Source organism: Ylistrum balloti, unplaced genomic scaffold (assembly GCF_031769215.1).
Source record: "Ylistrum balloti isolate Yb309-2 unplaced genomic scaffold, AGI_CSIRO_Ybal_v1 Utg370320, whole genome shotgun sequence".
In the NCBI taxonomy this organism is placed as follows: Eukaryota; Metazoa; Mollusca; class Bivalvia; order Pectinida; family Pectinidae; genus Ylistrum; species Ylistrum balloti.
Genome location: NW_026782235.1, coordinates 42,332 through 59,346, shown reverse-complemented (window position 1 = coordinate 59,346; position 17,015 = coordinate 42,332). Strand labels below are relative to the sequence as shown.

General features: G+C 35.6%; 2 protein-coding genes across 2 annotated transcripts; one reads left to right on the top strand and one right to left on the bottom strand.

The window, feature by feature from the left end:
• Positions 1-738: 738 nt before the first annotated feature.
• LOC132553350 (ubiquitin-ribosomal protein eL40 fusion protein) lies at positions 739-4,288 on the top strand. Its single transcript, XM_060217584.1, has 4 exons — positions 739-872; positions 1,723-1,809; positions 3,562-3,664; positions 4,137-4,288. Exons 1-4 carry the CDS (start codon positions 770-772, stop codon positions 4,228-4,230), a joined length of 387 nt encoding a protein of 128 aa, XP_060073567.1. The 5' UTR covers positions 739-769; the 3' UTR covers positions 4,231-4,288.
• A 9,310-nt stretch (positions 4,289-13,598) lies between these two features.
• On the bottom strand, positions 13,599-16,227 carry LOC132553360 (uncharacterized). Its single transcript, XM_060217597.1, has 3 exons — positions 16,114-16,227; positions 14,572-14,779; positions 13,599-14,049 (listed from the first exon to the last, which is right to left on the bottom strand). The coding sequence occupies exons 1-3, from the start codon at positions 16,225-16,227 to the stop codon at positions 13,994-13,996; spliced, it is 378 nt and encodes a 125-aa protein (XP_060073580.1). The 3' UTR covers positions 13,599-13,993.
• Between the last annotated feature and the right edge of the window lie 788 nt (positions 16,228-17,015).

Genomic DNA, 17,015 nt, shown 5'->3' with positions numbered 1-17,015 from the left:
GAAGTTATTAGATGATTTGATCCTTTTATTGGACCGAAAGGTTTGCAAAATGTAGAATTGCGAGTGACGTCATATATGTCTGCAATATTCTGGCTCCACGCTGACCTCAAACCAGAAGACAGATAATATCTGATATAAAACTTGAAAAGATAAATGATTACGGTTACTTCTCAATTTATCTATTGTGATTGAAGACTCCCATAGACTAGATGAATTCTGATTTCCGAAACGATGTCGCAAGAGCTTGAAAATGTCTAGGCTTTAACAGCCTCTGGCAATGATTGGTAATGATGAGAAATGTACATGTCTGCATCTTCAAGCACACTAAATTGATAAATAAATCATAGGTATAAGAATATCTAAATTGAAGTCGCTATGTTCCCCTTTATTGCGCCAGGTCTGATATCCTTGTCTTGCTTAATCATATGCTTGATCATGGTGTGTGTGTAGGTGTATAAACAAGCATCTGGTTGAGCGAGACAACTGATATCCAAATGAAAATCATTTAATAGTGGTAAATCTTAAGGTGTTCCAAGCAAGTCTTGAAGGAAAATGCTGGTCATTAGATAACCGGGAAAGGCACTAGTGGCAGTCTAAATATCAGGTTGATGTGGAGAGTTGGCGATACTTCCCTGCAAGAAGTCAATTGATGACTTGCCTGAACACCAATGTGTCCTTGGTCCAGTTAAGTCAACTAATCAAACTATCTATGAAGACTTGTAACACACTTCATCTATCAATTTATTTCAGATCTTGACATAAAGCAAAGATGCAGATCTTCGTGAAGACCCTAACGGGGAAAACCATCACTCTCGAGGTTGAACCATCTGACTCCATCGAGAATGTCAAGGCCAAGATTCAGGATAAAGAAGGTTTGTTCTGTTGTTATTGCTATTTTTTGGAAAGTACTGAATAGATATTTGTCAAATTTCATATATATGTTACCACTGTTCTGCAGATCAGAATTTCAAAATGGCTAACAGACATTCATCTTAGATTTTGACATAGAAATCTTGTTATTGCGTTTTCTTGACAAATACCAGATGGATCTTTCTAATTTCATAGTTTCCCTATTGTCCCATATGTGTCCATTTGATGTTGGGGCTGATAAAAGAAACATGGCTGCCAGGCTGCATTCTTAAATTTTAGTATAAGAGTTTTATCACTATATATTTCTTGAGAAGTATTGGAAGGGTTTTTCTCAAATTTCATATATAGGTTCCTCATGGTCCCTAGTTGTGCCTGTCTGAATTTGGTACTGATCTTAGATTTGACAGCCAAGGATTATTATGCTAATGAGCAAGAACAGAGAAAAGAGGAGAAGGAAAAAGATCCAGCATTTAAATCACTGTTTCTAAGAATTTTCAAATTGGATATAATAAGGAACAAGAACACAGAAAAAAATTAGAAGAGAAAGAAGTTTCACTTTTCAAAGACTAGAGACCAAGGAATACATAAAGATCAGACAATGATGGGCACCAACATCCCTCTGGGATCTCATGTTAGTCAATTCATTTAGATTATTTCTGTCCATCGAAATTTTTGTGTTGAATCTATTTGAAAATGATTCTTCTAGTCTTCTCTGCACAAATCAAACAAAAATTACTGATTTGATATCGATACCATATTTAATTTTAAAAAATTATGACAAAGTTGCATCAACCTTCTTATATAAATTCTAATGTTGAAATTTAGGTTTAATTTAGTGGTTTTATTTGTCAGGCATTCCCCCAGACCAGCAGAGGTTGATCTTTGCCGGTAAACAGTTGGAGGATGGCCGCACTCTGTCCGACTACAATATCCAGAAGGGTAAGTGCCACTTCTAAGGTATTCTTTACTATTCCCCACTTTTTTTTTTGAGGAGGGAAGGGAGGGGTCCTTCTGTTTATCCTACTTTAGTTTCACTGTGATCAGTTTGCCAAGTATCAATGTATTTCTATCAAACTTTGTTGCAGGTATATTTTACTATCTTTCACTCTGACTTGTAATGCTTACATTGTTCATTGACCTTAACTCATTTTTTTTTTCTTAAATTCATACACATTGTCTGATGTATTTTTGCCATCTCTAAATCTGGTAATACAAAAACAACAAATGGACGTGCTGGAGGGTTTAGTTTAAAACAATATGGAAAAGAAAACAAACTGCATATTTCAGGTTTGTTGTAAAATTTCAGCATTTGAAAATCATAAAAAAAAGTTGTTCAATTTGATAACATGATTGTCTTTACTATCATAGCTCAACCATAAGTATGTGTCGGACATAAGTACATGCATGTAACATCATTATTTCCAAACTATATTTTGACATATGTTTATAGATATATATTTCATTAAAATGACTAAGTATCAAACTCCAGACAGAAAAGACTACCAGTAAATTCTGGGAGTATTCATCAGTTCTACTGATACTTTTTTATGCAGTCTTGAGTAGTTTCCATTAAAACGACTTAAACGGTAAAAGTTCAAGTCTTCCTCTAAAAGCCATTTATCATCTCTACCATAACCAAGAAAAGAAACAGAAAAATAACATGGGGGTGGGGGGAGGGGGCGGAAGAAGAGATGAATCAAGAAATGCTTGATGAATAAAACTGAAACACAGAGTTGTAAAGGAGGGAGGGGATTAATATCTCACAAGTACTGTTCCATTGAATTCTCAAAAGCTATGTGATGTATTGATCTACCCCAGTGAATAGTGTTTGAGTGTCAGATCTCCTCTGTATTTGTACCATTCAAAGATGTAGTTATTGCAAAATGTCAAGAAGCTCTGGCTTCAACCTTTTAAAACATCTGCCATAAACCAACTGGTAATGAAAGCATTCACTAAGATAAAACTTGTTTCTAGCGAGTAAAGAAAGAATGATGTGTTAGTAATTATTTTGAGGTTTCTGGTGATCAATGCTTCTCTCCTATTGATAATGAGAATCAGACGCTTGGTATGTGTGACTTGAAATAAGTTTATAACATTGTATTAAAATATTTGAGTAATGTTTAATGGTAGAAATCAAAGAAGGATAGAAAAACAATTGAAAATCATACAGAACACAGGGATCCAAGAGTTGGTGAAATAAAAGATTTGTGATATGCAGTATAATTATTTGTTTAACTATTGTATATAAAAATCTAAATTTGTATTGAAAGATGTTAATCACTATTTATGCATTTAACAGAAATTATTACATATTTAATGGAAATTCCCAAAATTTTCAATGCACTTCTGAAAATTTGTTTTCCGATTTACCAACTTTACAAAAATGAGGTTAATTTTTTCCATCACAAACTTGTGAAAAATAGTCCTGGTGTTTCCTTTGTACCATTCTTAGATAGGGATAAGGCTTTTAAAGCTCTGCTGAATATGCACAGTTTCATTTCTGGTAAAAAAATCAAGTATAAAATAGATACACCAATGTTCAGTTTTACAAGGTAAATGTAGACCTGATCTACTGATCAAAGAGAGACAACCCAAATGAATGAGCTGGCTGAAGTTGCCAAACAAAATATATGTTTTTTTACAAGGAAATGGCTGTCCTCTCTCTTTTTAATTGTTATTCTTATCTGGCAGAATCTACCCTCCATCTGGTGCTCCGTTTGAGAGGAGGAATCATTGAGCCTAGTTTGAGGACCCTCGCCTCCAAATACAACTGCGAAAAGATGATCTGCCGCAAGTGAGTACTCTAAACCGTTTGTTAATTTCCTCACTTCTGATTCTTCAATCAAGGATTGACATTATGGAAGTCACAACTGTCAGGGATGGCATTTTCATGCTCTCTAGCTCTAGTGAAATTACTATCACAGTTGCGATAAGAGATTGGTTCATAGTGTTTGCCCTGTGGACCAATTTCAGAAATTGTGATGTGGGCTTGGCAGCAACATTTTAGTGTTGCTATGTTAAGATACTGGCTGTGTTATATCAAAGGTTATGAAGGTTCTGCCCGTAGACTATTAAATGATAAACTCCACTTGGATCTAATGAACATTTTCATCAGTCAAAATATTTGTGAGAATAAATTTCAACGGGTAAAATATTTGGAAAATTGTTTGATTAGGGTGAATTGTGCGACAAAAGGTGGAAATAGTTAGATTAGTATGAATCTTTTTTTGATTTGAAATAAATTTTTCTTTTTTTCTTTTTTGTAGGTGTTATGCTCGTCTGCACCCCAGAGCTACTAACTGCCGTAAGAGGAAGTGTGGTCACACCAACAACATCCGCCCCAAGAAGAAGCTGAAGTAGACAACTAAATGTCATGATTTTGGTGTAAAGTTAAATAATAAAACTTCACACAATACTACAGGTTTTGTTTGGGGTTTTTTCTCTGTATACTTGTTTCATAATTTACTTATTCTGTGTATTGTAGGGAACAGTCTGCAGACATTTAGATGTACAATCTGCCTAAAATCATTACAAACTCTTATTTGATTATGAAAAGGTGGTACCACATTTGTCAGCACAAAAACATTTTTATTTCTATATAATTTATTCTTGTACCAAAGTCAGGGTCACTTACTATATTTAACAGTTGAACACAAACAACCAACCATACATGCGAAATGTCCCATGCAAAACATTAATGCATGGGATTCTAATTCGGGCTCCTTCTGTCCGAATGCTTTTGCAGGCTATTATAACTTGGAAACCGCTCAACTCAACTTCTCAAAACTTGCTGTATATATTAAGTTGGTACCTTAGTTATGCCTGTTGCTATTGACAACAACTGATTTTTTTTGATTTCCTGTTACTTTTCATTACTCAAGAGCTTAATAATTGTTGCATAAATTTGTTCATGGACAATACCAAGCTCTGCTGAAATATCAAATACACAGGATCTACACCAAAATATAGACTCTTACTAATCCTGTAAGGTTGATATATTTACATGATCAATGAAGTAACAGCGACAGTACGACAAGGATATTGTCAAATTTTCAAGACAATCGTCTCCTTATCGAGACACAAATGTTGCATAAATTACATCACATACATAGAACATGAAACAAATATAAAGTTAAATTGAGAGCGGAGAGTAAAGTTTGGTGTCTTGATCTTTATCTCAATTGTAGTATGTTTTGCAACAAAAGCGGTAGTCTGTTGGCCAAAATTTAATTAGGAATTGTTTGATTTTTTTTTTTCGAATCGGTTCATGTATGTGTAGTTATGATAAAAGTTATTTGATTAAAATAATCGGATAATGAACTGAAAAAATATCATTTTGAATATGGTCAAATAGGTTCCAGATTCGTCAACTCGCCACAGAAAACACACTGTAAAATTAGAATATCTGCTTCCAGACAATAATTGCCACCCACTTTAATTTGAAAGGAAAGCAGAATTTGGAATTACAGGAAAAGTGTGATAAATTTAGCAAGTAAGTTCGAAAAAAATCAGGTGGGTGGTGCTATAATAGTTGCCTCAGTAGTGGCTTTTGATGTACTGACTGCCAGATGGGTCTGTAACAATAGGTCATCTCTCATGCTGAGTGCAAAACAGGTTTGGAGTTGGTTGATTCAGTGTCGTTCAACTCCAAATAATTGAATGACGTAACAATATATATAAATCATATTTTGGTTTTACATCAACAGCCGGGTCGGGGATAATTTCAGGCTTTGCAGTATTTACTTTTAACATTGCTGACTTTCTGAGTGTGCTCAGTTGCAACATTCATGTTTTAGCATCAACTTTCCTTCTTTAGACTTGTCAACAATCAAAATGTCTGGAATTAGATTATTTGTAAAACGAAATGACCTTGACCCATAGTTAAGTTCACAGGGTTCATACAATTTCTGACGGTTAACCAAATGGTCTAGAATCCTGATATTGACAGGTTTCGATGTTGAAATCTGACGTTATATGGGGAATATTAATTACATGAACCACATTCAAGGTCACAAGGGTTCAATCCTTAAAAGTCTTCAAACAACTTATTAACATAGACTGAATGTTAGTGATGTGATAATGTATTTGTGAAAACCTTGACTATCAGGTGAGCAGTACAGGGTTGGTATGCATAAAAATTCTTAAGTGGTTAAGAATATGCTTAAGTTGTAAAACTCTGCTTAGCAGACTGGATTTTGTGCTTAGCATCTTGCTCATTTTTGTGAGTGGGTTGCATAAAATTTCTTATCTCTTAAGAATATTCTTATCTTTAAACAACCTTGAAATTTCTAAGCAAGTTACTTAACGCCAACAAAATGACCACCGCTAATGGACAGCATAATGCACCTCAACAGTTTGCAAGGGCGTTGAGACGAGGAAGACATTTTAGAGACAGGTTTGACCCACTTCAAAACTTGGATGCATTTGAACTTTATCAGAGATTTAGATTTGATAGGGAGGGAATTCTATTTATTACTGATATTGATAAAGACGATATCACGCCTGCGATGGGAAGAAACCACAGCTTACCTCCACATTTTCAGGTTATGATTGCATTAAGATAGCATGCTACTGGGAAAAAGCAACTTTGTATCGGTGATGATTTTAATGTTAATCAGTCAACTGTGTCTAGGGTGATCCAAAGAGTGACAAATGCTCTAAACAATCCAAATGTTGTCACGAAATTCATTGCTTTTCCTGCCGAGACAATCAGAAAACACCAAGAAGATTTTTATGCAGTTACGAGACTTCCTAGAGTTGTTGGGGCAATTGACGGGACACATATCCGCATTTTACGTCCCAGTCGAACGAGCCAGAATTTGTAAATAGGAAATATTTCCATTCAATTAATGTCCAGATCGTCGAAGATGCAGAACAATTTCGGGACTTATCGGAATTCAATCATCATGTATACACGTAACCTACCTATGATCATTGTCTGCCTCTTGTGATCGGACAGCTCCGATTTCCCTTTCAGCATTAGCTATCTTTTTCCAAGTCTCATTCCTCTGGGTTGTTATCCCAGCCCCAAACTTGTTTTCCTCCACAAGTTTTGTGAGATGGAGACATTCGTCGGCAGTCCAGTTCGGTTTTCGTTTTTTACAGGGCGTCTCTTCCGTTTTTGAGGCCATTTTGTCTACATACAATTTCAATGCGATTGAAGAAAGCAGACGACCGGGCACGCGATTTTATTCACGTGCCTTTGTTTGTAAACAGAAAGTGCGGGAATCGGTATGTCGCTTCATTAGCAACGGTTATTTTAAGAAAGTTGCAGTCTGCTTTACTTAAAAAACTAAGCATGGTGCTTAGAATTTTTATGCATCAGAAAATAAGCAACTTGCTAAGTAAAGTAGGTTGAAAGTGTATTTAAGTAAAAAAAAAAATTAAGAAACATTCTTAGAATTTTTATGCATTCGAATCCAGAACATTAAGTATGTAATTTTTAACAGTGGCATTGCTGTCAACAAATATCTATTGACGGCTTTCTAGGTGAGAAACTATGATGGAAGAAGCATTTTAGATGATTGAATATTTCTATTCTGGACCAATATCAACTTTCCAATTTAAAGTATTGATAGTATTATGTAGGTGACTAGAATTGACGTCACTTTTAAGTTTGGAGTGTGATTCTCTCTCTCTCTCTCTCTCTCTCTCTCTCTCCAAATAAGTTATGAGTTGATATAAATTGCATTATTATATTTTGTTCGAAACAGGATACATACCGATTTTCTTCCACCGTCCGAGAAGTCTACTTGTACTAGCTGAAAACAAGTACCTGTTATGATCACCTATTTCTCGAAGTTACATCAAACATGTCTATATTGATCAATCGGAATTGTATAACCTTGACATTTATACTAAGGGGCCCTAGATCATACATTATATCGACAGAATGCAATTTACAACAATTGATAAAGAATTAAATTAACGAATTAAAGACAGAATCTTTTGTAATCACACATCCTTACATAGATAAACATTTTGCACAGACAATTACGGAAATTCAAAAATAAATACCATTTAATAAAGACACGGTTAACGTGTGCTCACAAGAAATCCTAACAGTGTACAAAACCTCAGTATACCGTACCTCACACGGCACCACCATATTTATAGAGGCGATTAGGAATGGGAGCAAGCGGAGCACTCTTTTAAGCAGCTTTGTTCATGTGACAACCCATGCTTGACAGGAAAATCACACTTGGCTTCTTTTAGAAGATATATATAAAACACGCTCTTGTATTCTGTATATATACAACAGAACAAATTTTAATCGCGGTGTTTCAAATATATTCATTTCAAATGCACTCATTTCAGAATGTCAATGAAATCAGACAGTGAAATAATGTCGGGAATTGCACTTTGTAAATTGTGGTAATAAATTTCGGTCTTCACCTCCCTTTAACTGATTTCATTTCATTATTTTTACATGCTAACATTAGGTATCACGGGATAGGTAACGTATATAGAACGTATGTGAAAGAGATCCACAACACCAGAGCATAATAGCTTCAAAACCTCACCATATTTAAGTTTTTCCGCAAAAAGATTACTACGTAGTTAGTTGTTTTAAACATGGATACCTTCTAACAGGTTGATTTTATTCGTTGCATTGAATTTTAAGTGAAACAGCACCATGTATGCAAATTACTTTAAAACTACATAGACTACGTCATGACACCAATATAAGAAATGCACCAAAGGGAGGATGGTGGGCGTGTCTTTGCTTCTAAAAAAGGGAGATTTTAAATCCGAATCAGAAATGATCTTACTGTTGTCTAGAGAAGGAACTAAGAGCAGAAGCCATCGAGAAAGAAAGCGAAGAACCCGAAGACTTTGTTTACCGGGTCCGTGGGCCTCCATGGAAACGGAGAGTAGTCAAACTACAGGCAATTAATATTTAACAATCGGGAATAGGATGAATTAATTAATTTTGTAGGGATCATAAGATTTGTGTGAATTGGACTAATGAGAGAGTTATGTTTAAATCGAAATACTGATCAATTCTAAAACTATAATGTAGATATGGATATAGAGGCATTTATTTTGCCTGCGTCCATCAAAATCTTATCTTTTAAACCTCACTGTGTCCAAATTTGACAACACATTTAAATGAGTTATTTAATATGCAAATTGGATTTGATTTTGATCAAGATCTACTTATCATGTAAGTAATCAACACGGACTAGATGAATTCGATTTTAATTTGCTGGTGATTGGAATATCGAGAAAAGCGGACTTACCTCTTACCTTTTCACTTTTTTTTCAAAGTTTTATCATCGCAACGCAGTAAACTATTACAATGAACTTATTGGATTTTTTTGTTTCATTGAATGATATATGACTTACCAGTAATCATTATTTGATTCCAAGATGAGCTTTTGCATTATACATTAATCATAGAAAATGTGCAACACATAAAGCAGGCATCATCTTACAGTGTAAATAAAACCGGTCAGGCTTGTGTACTGTATATTATTTGGGAAATTTTTAGTGTAAGAGTAGGGGTGCAGAGCTTGTTGATATGGAGATATTTGTTTTTTGGCATTTTAGCATAATCAGTCATTAATGTTCTGACCACATCTTTGTCATCTTTGTTTTTCTTGACACATGTTTTGCATTCCACACAAACACAAATACAAAATGTGTTCAATAGATGGAATAAACAACATACTTAATAAAAAATTTAAATTATCACTTCATCATGTGTAGCGTAACCTCTCTCTCTCTCTCTCTCTCTCTCTCTCTCTCTCTCTCTCTCTCTCTCTCTCTCTCAATTAATTTAAACTTTCCTACGTTGAAAACAATAAATAACGGCAAGTCAACAGAATCAAAATCGATGAAACGAAGGCTAAATTCTAACAAATAGATTTAGCACAAGTTCAAAATAAACAAGAAAAATAAGACCAGTTGTTCTGTAAGGGTAGGCGTCTTCAGTGACTACAGTCACTTTGTGATCTAGATTTTTGACAACTAGACAACCGATAATTCATTGGATCTCTGAAAAAAATGAGATTTCGACAACAGCGATTTTTCACAAACTCCCAACCCATAGTCCATATTTGTGACTTATAGTGGCATGCATATATATGGATCTGGGTTGGGAATCCATGCCAAGCCCCTGAGTCACTATGATACATATATATGGACCATTGGTTGAAAATAAATGCCAAGTCCCTATGTCACTATAATACATATATATGGACCGTGGAAGGGGAATTTGCGCCAATACCTGTGTCACTATAATACATATACATGGACCGTTGGTTGAAAATACGTGCCAAGTCCCTGTGTCACTATAATACATTTACAATGTATATGAACCGTGGCTTAAGAATTGGTGTCAAGTCCCTGTGATTTCGACGAACCTTTCCCTTAGTATCTAGTAAGTTTGACCGTCCGTTGTCGACATCTTACACGGAAATATTCTATTATAACCTCCTCTACTGTCTTTGTTACTTTGATATCAAATGGAAAATTCTGACAAAAGACAAATAAAAATGATTACGTTCATATTGCTTGGTGGAAAGCTTTACCTGTATGTTTCGTGGAAGGAAAATACTAAAGCAGCGGTTTGAAGAAATGTTTGTCGTGTCTTTGATTTCCAATATTGAAGTAAATATACGATTGACATGGTTAATAAGTTTCTAATTACTGACACTCGAGAAATTATCAGTAAATATATACATGTATATCTAAAAGTGAAACTGAAGGACTTGGCCAGGACTTTGTGACCGGTTTTGATAAATTCTGCGATAAATTTTAAACTAGCAAGACAGCATGTCGAATGATGATACAGCAAAGTTGATTCCCATGGGCGTGTCAGTCTGTTGCAATATATTACCACCAAAGAATTTTACCTTTTTCACGATTATATTTTCAGTATATTCCCGTGTGTGTTGATGGGGGACTTTCGAAGTGTAATATAATACAAGCCCTGCTCATATAGAAACTATTGTTACATGTCCTCTGTCTTGCACCCGGTGTAAACTTTTTTAAAACTCCTTCGAATTGGAATGGTGTACACTAATTATTGTTACAGTGGAAAAATGTAATTTTATCAAGATTTTTAGGAGAGGGGGTACATAATTGGCCAAAATATTTTTTTATCAACACTATATGAATTGTTCTAAAGAACCTGATAGGAAAGACATGTGGCAAGCAGGTAATATGTGGAAAATGTGCGTCTTATGGGGGAGAGGGAAATGTGACGTCTTGTCCACCATATCGTTTGTATTTTTTATTTATTTACCATCATATACTGTGTAAAATTGTTCTGCTGTGAGGTTTTTGTTTGTTTGATTGTTTGGTTGGGGTTTTTTTTTGGAGGGGGTGTTACCATTTTCTTCAAGTTGGCCATTGTTGACAGTGATTTCATAGAAACTTTTCACTTTGAATTGGTTGTGTTAAAAGAATTTCGAGTCTAAATACTGCTTTCTAGTCCAAACCACGATGTATTTTAAACAATGGTAAGATGATCTTGTGTATATGCTCAAATTGATAGTTTTTGTACTAGTCATGTCTAGTGTTGTTTGTCTGTATATCAGTTGTAACCATTTCTTTATCGTAATATAGACATTGTAATCACCATGACAGGAAGATATCTTTACCCGAATTACATCTTCAGCCGCCATTTTTTCGAAGAGTTGTCCCTTCTCCTAGCCAGCATTCTTCTCTTTATCCTAAGACTTTTTTTCAATTCAATTTGATCGGTTTTATAATAAAATGATATGAAGTTTAGTTCTCCTTCAATATCTCTATATTGTCTGGGGATCTCTCTCTGTCTGTTTTCCAATCATCATCAAAACATATTTATTTTTTTTCCGAATGAGTTCGGCGAAGAGAATGAAATAGGTCATATACACTGAAATGAATTAAATGATGTCTTCAATCGGCATTTTGATTGGTTAATTTTTAATTGTTTCATTTTGTTCTTTATAGTTCACGTGGCTTTGATGATCCCTCAATTAGTTTTCTACTTGGTAAACTTCAACGTGAGGTAAAGAGTTGTAATCAAAATTCGCCATTTTTCTTAAACTATTTACGTCATTTCTCTCCTAAAGTGATTACGTCATTATCACTACATTAATTCAGTACTATCCAAACACCTTAATTACTTGCACAGCAGTATGTTATACTTATCTATGCTACAAAATGTAAAAATGTTCGTGCGAGTTATCTCTCTTGAGTAATGTAACACACACGCTCTCAAACTAACAAATATCTGCACGAATTAATTTATTAATTTTTGGTATTTTATCTTTTCTAAAGAATTTCATTTTCATGATGTTAACTTGTTATTGGAATGAACCATTATTTGTTATCTATGTCATTGTGGTCCATTCAACATTATATTTTCACCTCAAGGAGGAATTTAAAGAATTTCGGCAGGGAAAATGGGCCAAGTTGATTCATTTTTATGTAACAATGTTTATTGCTATTATCTATAGAATAAACTGTCACCGTATATCAAGTCTGTATAACACAACACGTGTCCGTTTCGCCTTTGTTTGATAATGTTTCCGAGGGTAGACAGAGCATGCTGATATGATGTTTCCGGGGGTAGACAGACCATGCTGATATGATGTTTCCGGGGGTAGGCAGAGCATGCTGATATAATGTTTCCGTGGGTAGACAGAGCATGCTGATATAATGTTTCCTTGTGTAGACAGAGCATGCTGATATAATGTTTCCGGGGGCAGACAGAGCATGCTGATATAGTGCTTTCGTGGGGCAGACAGACCATGCTGATATAATGTTTCCGGGGGCAGACAGAGCAAGCTGATATGATGTATCTGGGGGTAGGCAGACCATGCTGATATAGTGTTTCCGGGGGTAGACAGACCATGCTGATATAATGTTTCCGGAAGTAGGCAGACCATGCTGATATAATGTTTCCGGGATAAGGCAGAGCATATTGATATAGTGTTTCCGGGGGCAGACAGACCATGCTGATATAATGTTTCCGGGGGGTAGACAGACCATGCTGATATAATGTTTCCGGGGGTAGACAGACCATGCTGATATAATGTTTCCGGGGGTAGACAGACCATGCTGATATAATGTTTCCGGGGGTAGACAGACCATGCTGATATAGTGTTTCCGGGGGTAGACAGACCATAGGCAGACCATGCTGATATAATGTTTCCGGGATAAGGCAGAGCATATTGATATAGTGTTTCCGGGGGCAGACAGACCATGCTGATATAGTGTTTCCGGGGGTAGACAGAGCATGCTGATATAATGTTTCCGGGGGTAGACAGACCATGCTGATATAGTGTTTCCGGGGGTAGACAGACCATGCTGATATAGTGTTTCCGGGGGGTAGACAGACCATGCTGATATAATGTTTCCGGGGGTAGACAGAGCATGCCGATTCATACAAAATATTTTTCAATTCGTTCGGAATGGAAATTTCATTGATCTATAAAGAAATGTTTATAAGTGTCAAATTTTCCATTTCAAAATAAGAAAATTAATGTTAGAGATGATACGCAGTTATATTCAGAACAATAAAAACCGGATGATTATTTTCATCTTCTAAAGCAAAGAAAATGAATATGTCTCATAGCCTTAAAATCAAATAAAACAAGACGATTTACACAAGCTGCAAGCTTGTTGTCAAATATTTTTTTATCTGTTTATTCTGTGTCTTCTTGTATTTCAGTAACAACGAATAAAATATTTTTAAACTAAATCAAAAAGACAATAAACAAACAAACTCTACAATAAAAAGAAATATTAGCTGCAAATTGTTTCCAGCAAACACAATACTTTCAGACTTTAATATTTTTAATAAGTAAAGTCACTTGTGTATTATTCTTCATGGTTTATTACCTGTTCCCATTAAATGATTTTAAATGATTGAAATATGTTCCCAGCATAAGTAAGTTTGGGTTTTAAGAAAATATTCACTGAACATAAAGGACGGACAATTATAAATGTATTATACTTGTTTGTAAGTCCACAACTTGGTTGATAGTTAATGTGGGATTAAAAAAATACGTCGAAATTGTTCTTTTTGAGCAACAGAGGTTTTTATAGGCTTCTCATGGTCCATCCATCAACATGTCACCCTTCTTATCTCACGTCACAAATATATGACGTCATTGCTGATATGACGTCACATCAGTGCACTCTCCCATGTGTCGGATATAATCATGATGGCTATCGCCGCTTCTGAAATCAGAGAAAACAGGAATATGATGTAAAATATACATATAGTCATTGTGTGAAGCAAACGACACTCATCCTTCCGGAACACATGGGTCCGTATAAATCTACATTTTGTTGATCGCATATATGAGTTGTCGTTTGACCAACCACCCTTTATTTACAGCGCACAGGGTAAACACAAAGAACACGTGGTCTGTAAGAGTCACCATACTCTCCCAGGAAATTTCGCAGATGATTTAAGTGATACTATCACGTTTGTAATTGTTCACTTATTTGAAAGGTATCACTGATTCTCGTGTCATCAATTTTTGCTTAATTCACGGTTTCAAATACGTCATCAATTCATGTGCAGCTGTTTATGTGTTATCCATGCTCGTTGCTCAAGGGGTCACGATCACTTTCAATTTTGCCATGACATGTTCCAGGGGTACAGAGAGCGAGAGTGATCGTAACCCCTGGAGTGTCGAGGATGCATATCGTCACTTCTTGAGTGTTTGAATTGTGTTTTAGAGACTGAATACCTACCCAGAAAATCAAGTTTTTCATCCCCACTGAGATCCCCCAATTCAATCATTTTCGATGAAACCTGGTTGGCTTCCTCGTCGGGGAATTCGAGACTATTTTTGAAAAACAAGAGTACTTCTGATTGCGTCAGGAGTCCATCATAATTCACATCGCCATACTCCAGCATCATCTCCGCCATATCGGATGCATTGCTTCGTTTGGCATATCTCTGTTAAGTAAATGATATATAAGTATTTTGAAGAATGGGATTTAAGCTGTGATAACTTCTAGCGTAATGACAAATATGACATGTTTTCAGGAAAATGAGATAAATTGTATTCACTCACATTTGTACATTTTCAGCGAAGTTCAATTGCTAAAACATTTAAAACATTCTAACTTTCTAATTTTTAAATCTGGATGCTCGGTTGAAACTTCATAAAAATCCGATTGATGATAAATCATTTAAACCAATAGCTGAACGACTGTTTTAATTACTATGGTTACCAATAAATTGAAGTATGACGTCACGGCTAAATTAGCGTCCGAGTACAAGCAATATAACTAAGTTGTGTTTGTTTGCTTACTTTTTCTCTCGACAACTGCCAACGTCATTTTAGGTGGGATTTCATTGTAGAAGATTGTGACTACCTCATAGAACGTGCAAGACGTCCGCCATATTTAATCAAAGCAGACACGCCCACATCAACACAGGGCAAATAGTGATATCAACTTTCTGTGAAACGCTAACAGATCCGAGCAGTGATCGCTAAATCAATCACCTCTTTTCTTGAAGTTGCCAAGTATGGTACTCTACAGCATCCCGTTGTCAAACGGATACTGATGGGTAACATTTACACAGAAAACAAGCCGATTCTGTCATATTAGTCTTTTTCTTACTGATTCGTCTATCTACGGGGTAAATATAGAATTTCTTATGATAGTTTCATATTCTTTTGAAGATAGAGGTCATACAACGAGTTGTTGTGGTAAATGTTTTTCTTTCACTTGAGTTTGTAATTTTTCAAAAGTGACAAAACACGAGTTTTAGTGGGTGCTTTTGTATATACCACGGTCACAAGTTTGTGTGAGCTTTTTCTACCACAAGGCTATGTTGAATTGACCTGTTCTGTACCGTCATATGTTTTGTAAAGGTCATCAGTTTGGGCGTAATGATATGACCTATAGTGAAATGCAGCTAGTTAATGTGCAAAACTAACAATTTAAGAAATACACGGAAGCATTGTAGCCCATAAGAACTTATAGCTAGAATTTAATTGTTTCGTTAGCTCCAAAGCGAAAAAAGAAAGAAATCAAAATAGAAAAGATAATTATTACAGAAACAATCGCGAACTACATTTTTACAGGTTTTAATTTCCGTGAGTGCGTGAAGCGCCTTTTCGGTCAAAGTTTGTCGTGTCGGCCAGTCAAAACATGCTAAACAGTTGAAATGATTAATTGACGCCTTTGGAATTGAATAACACCCATCTATTGTGGTTGAAGAATAATAACGCTAAACACTGTAAACATCATGACGTCATCAAATGTTTTTGTATATGGTACCTTGACAAGTCTGCTTGACACTGCTTCGGTCCGCTGTGGAATGGTTGGAAAGGTAAGGCACGTGCAGATAATTGCTGAGAAGAATAATACGCGGTCAGTCGCAACAAACTTCATCCTTTCCTGTAAAATAATGTATCATACATCAAACACTTAGTATAATTGAAATATGCTACACGCCAAGATAGCTTCCGATAATGGTTCATGTATTTCATATCGATTATGCAATATGGAGAATGTCAGATACAGGGATGATAATTAATCGGGAACCGTCGGCTACTTATATAAATGAGGAAGTACGGAAAACGCCGATGGTTCCCGACTGAGATGGTCGTTAGTTCTGTAGAACCGGAAGTAAAACTGATAGAGCACGCTTGCCCTGTTTGCTGGGTTTATTTTGAGGCATGGTGTCCGTAAAATAATTGGTGGATGCCTCACTGAACACAATGTGGAAAGCCCGCTAGATTCCAAGCAATGGAGGTAAATGTCTTGTTCGAAGACACTATCATAACAGCACGGGCCATTTCCGTGATCTGAATTTTCTAAAACTGAAAGCGTCTTGACCCATCCTCACCGTTCGCATTTTATTTTTTTATCAGCATACAAACCAAGTACATACATCTTTTAAGTATCAACGTATATTCAACGTTTGTCAAACTCGTCAATACAGTATATGTCTGACGTGTCAAACATATTCATCTTTTGTCAAACGCATCATCAACATAAGTCAAACAAGTTTCAGTGTCAACCGTGTGTGGACCATGTCAGTACATATCAAGTGTTTGTAATATGTTTAGGTGTCCGCTTACAGGTCGGATCAACTATCTTACCCAGAACAACGTCCAACCTATATTCCATATCCTTATTGTCGTGCATATCAATAATTCATAATGATCCCGTGATAG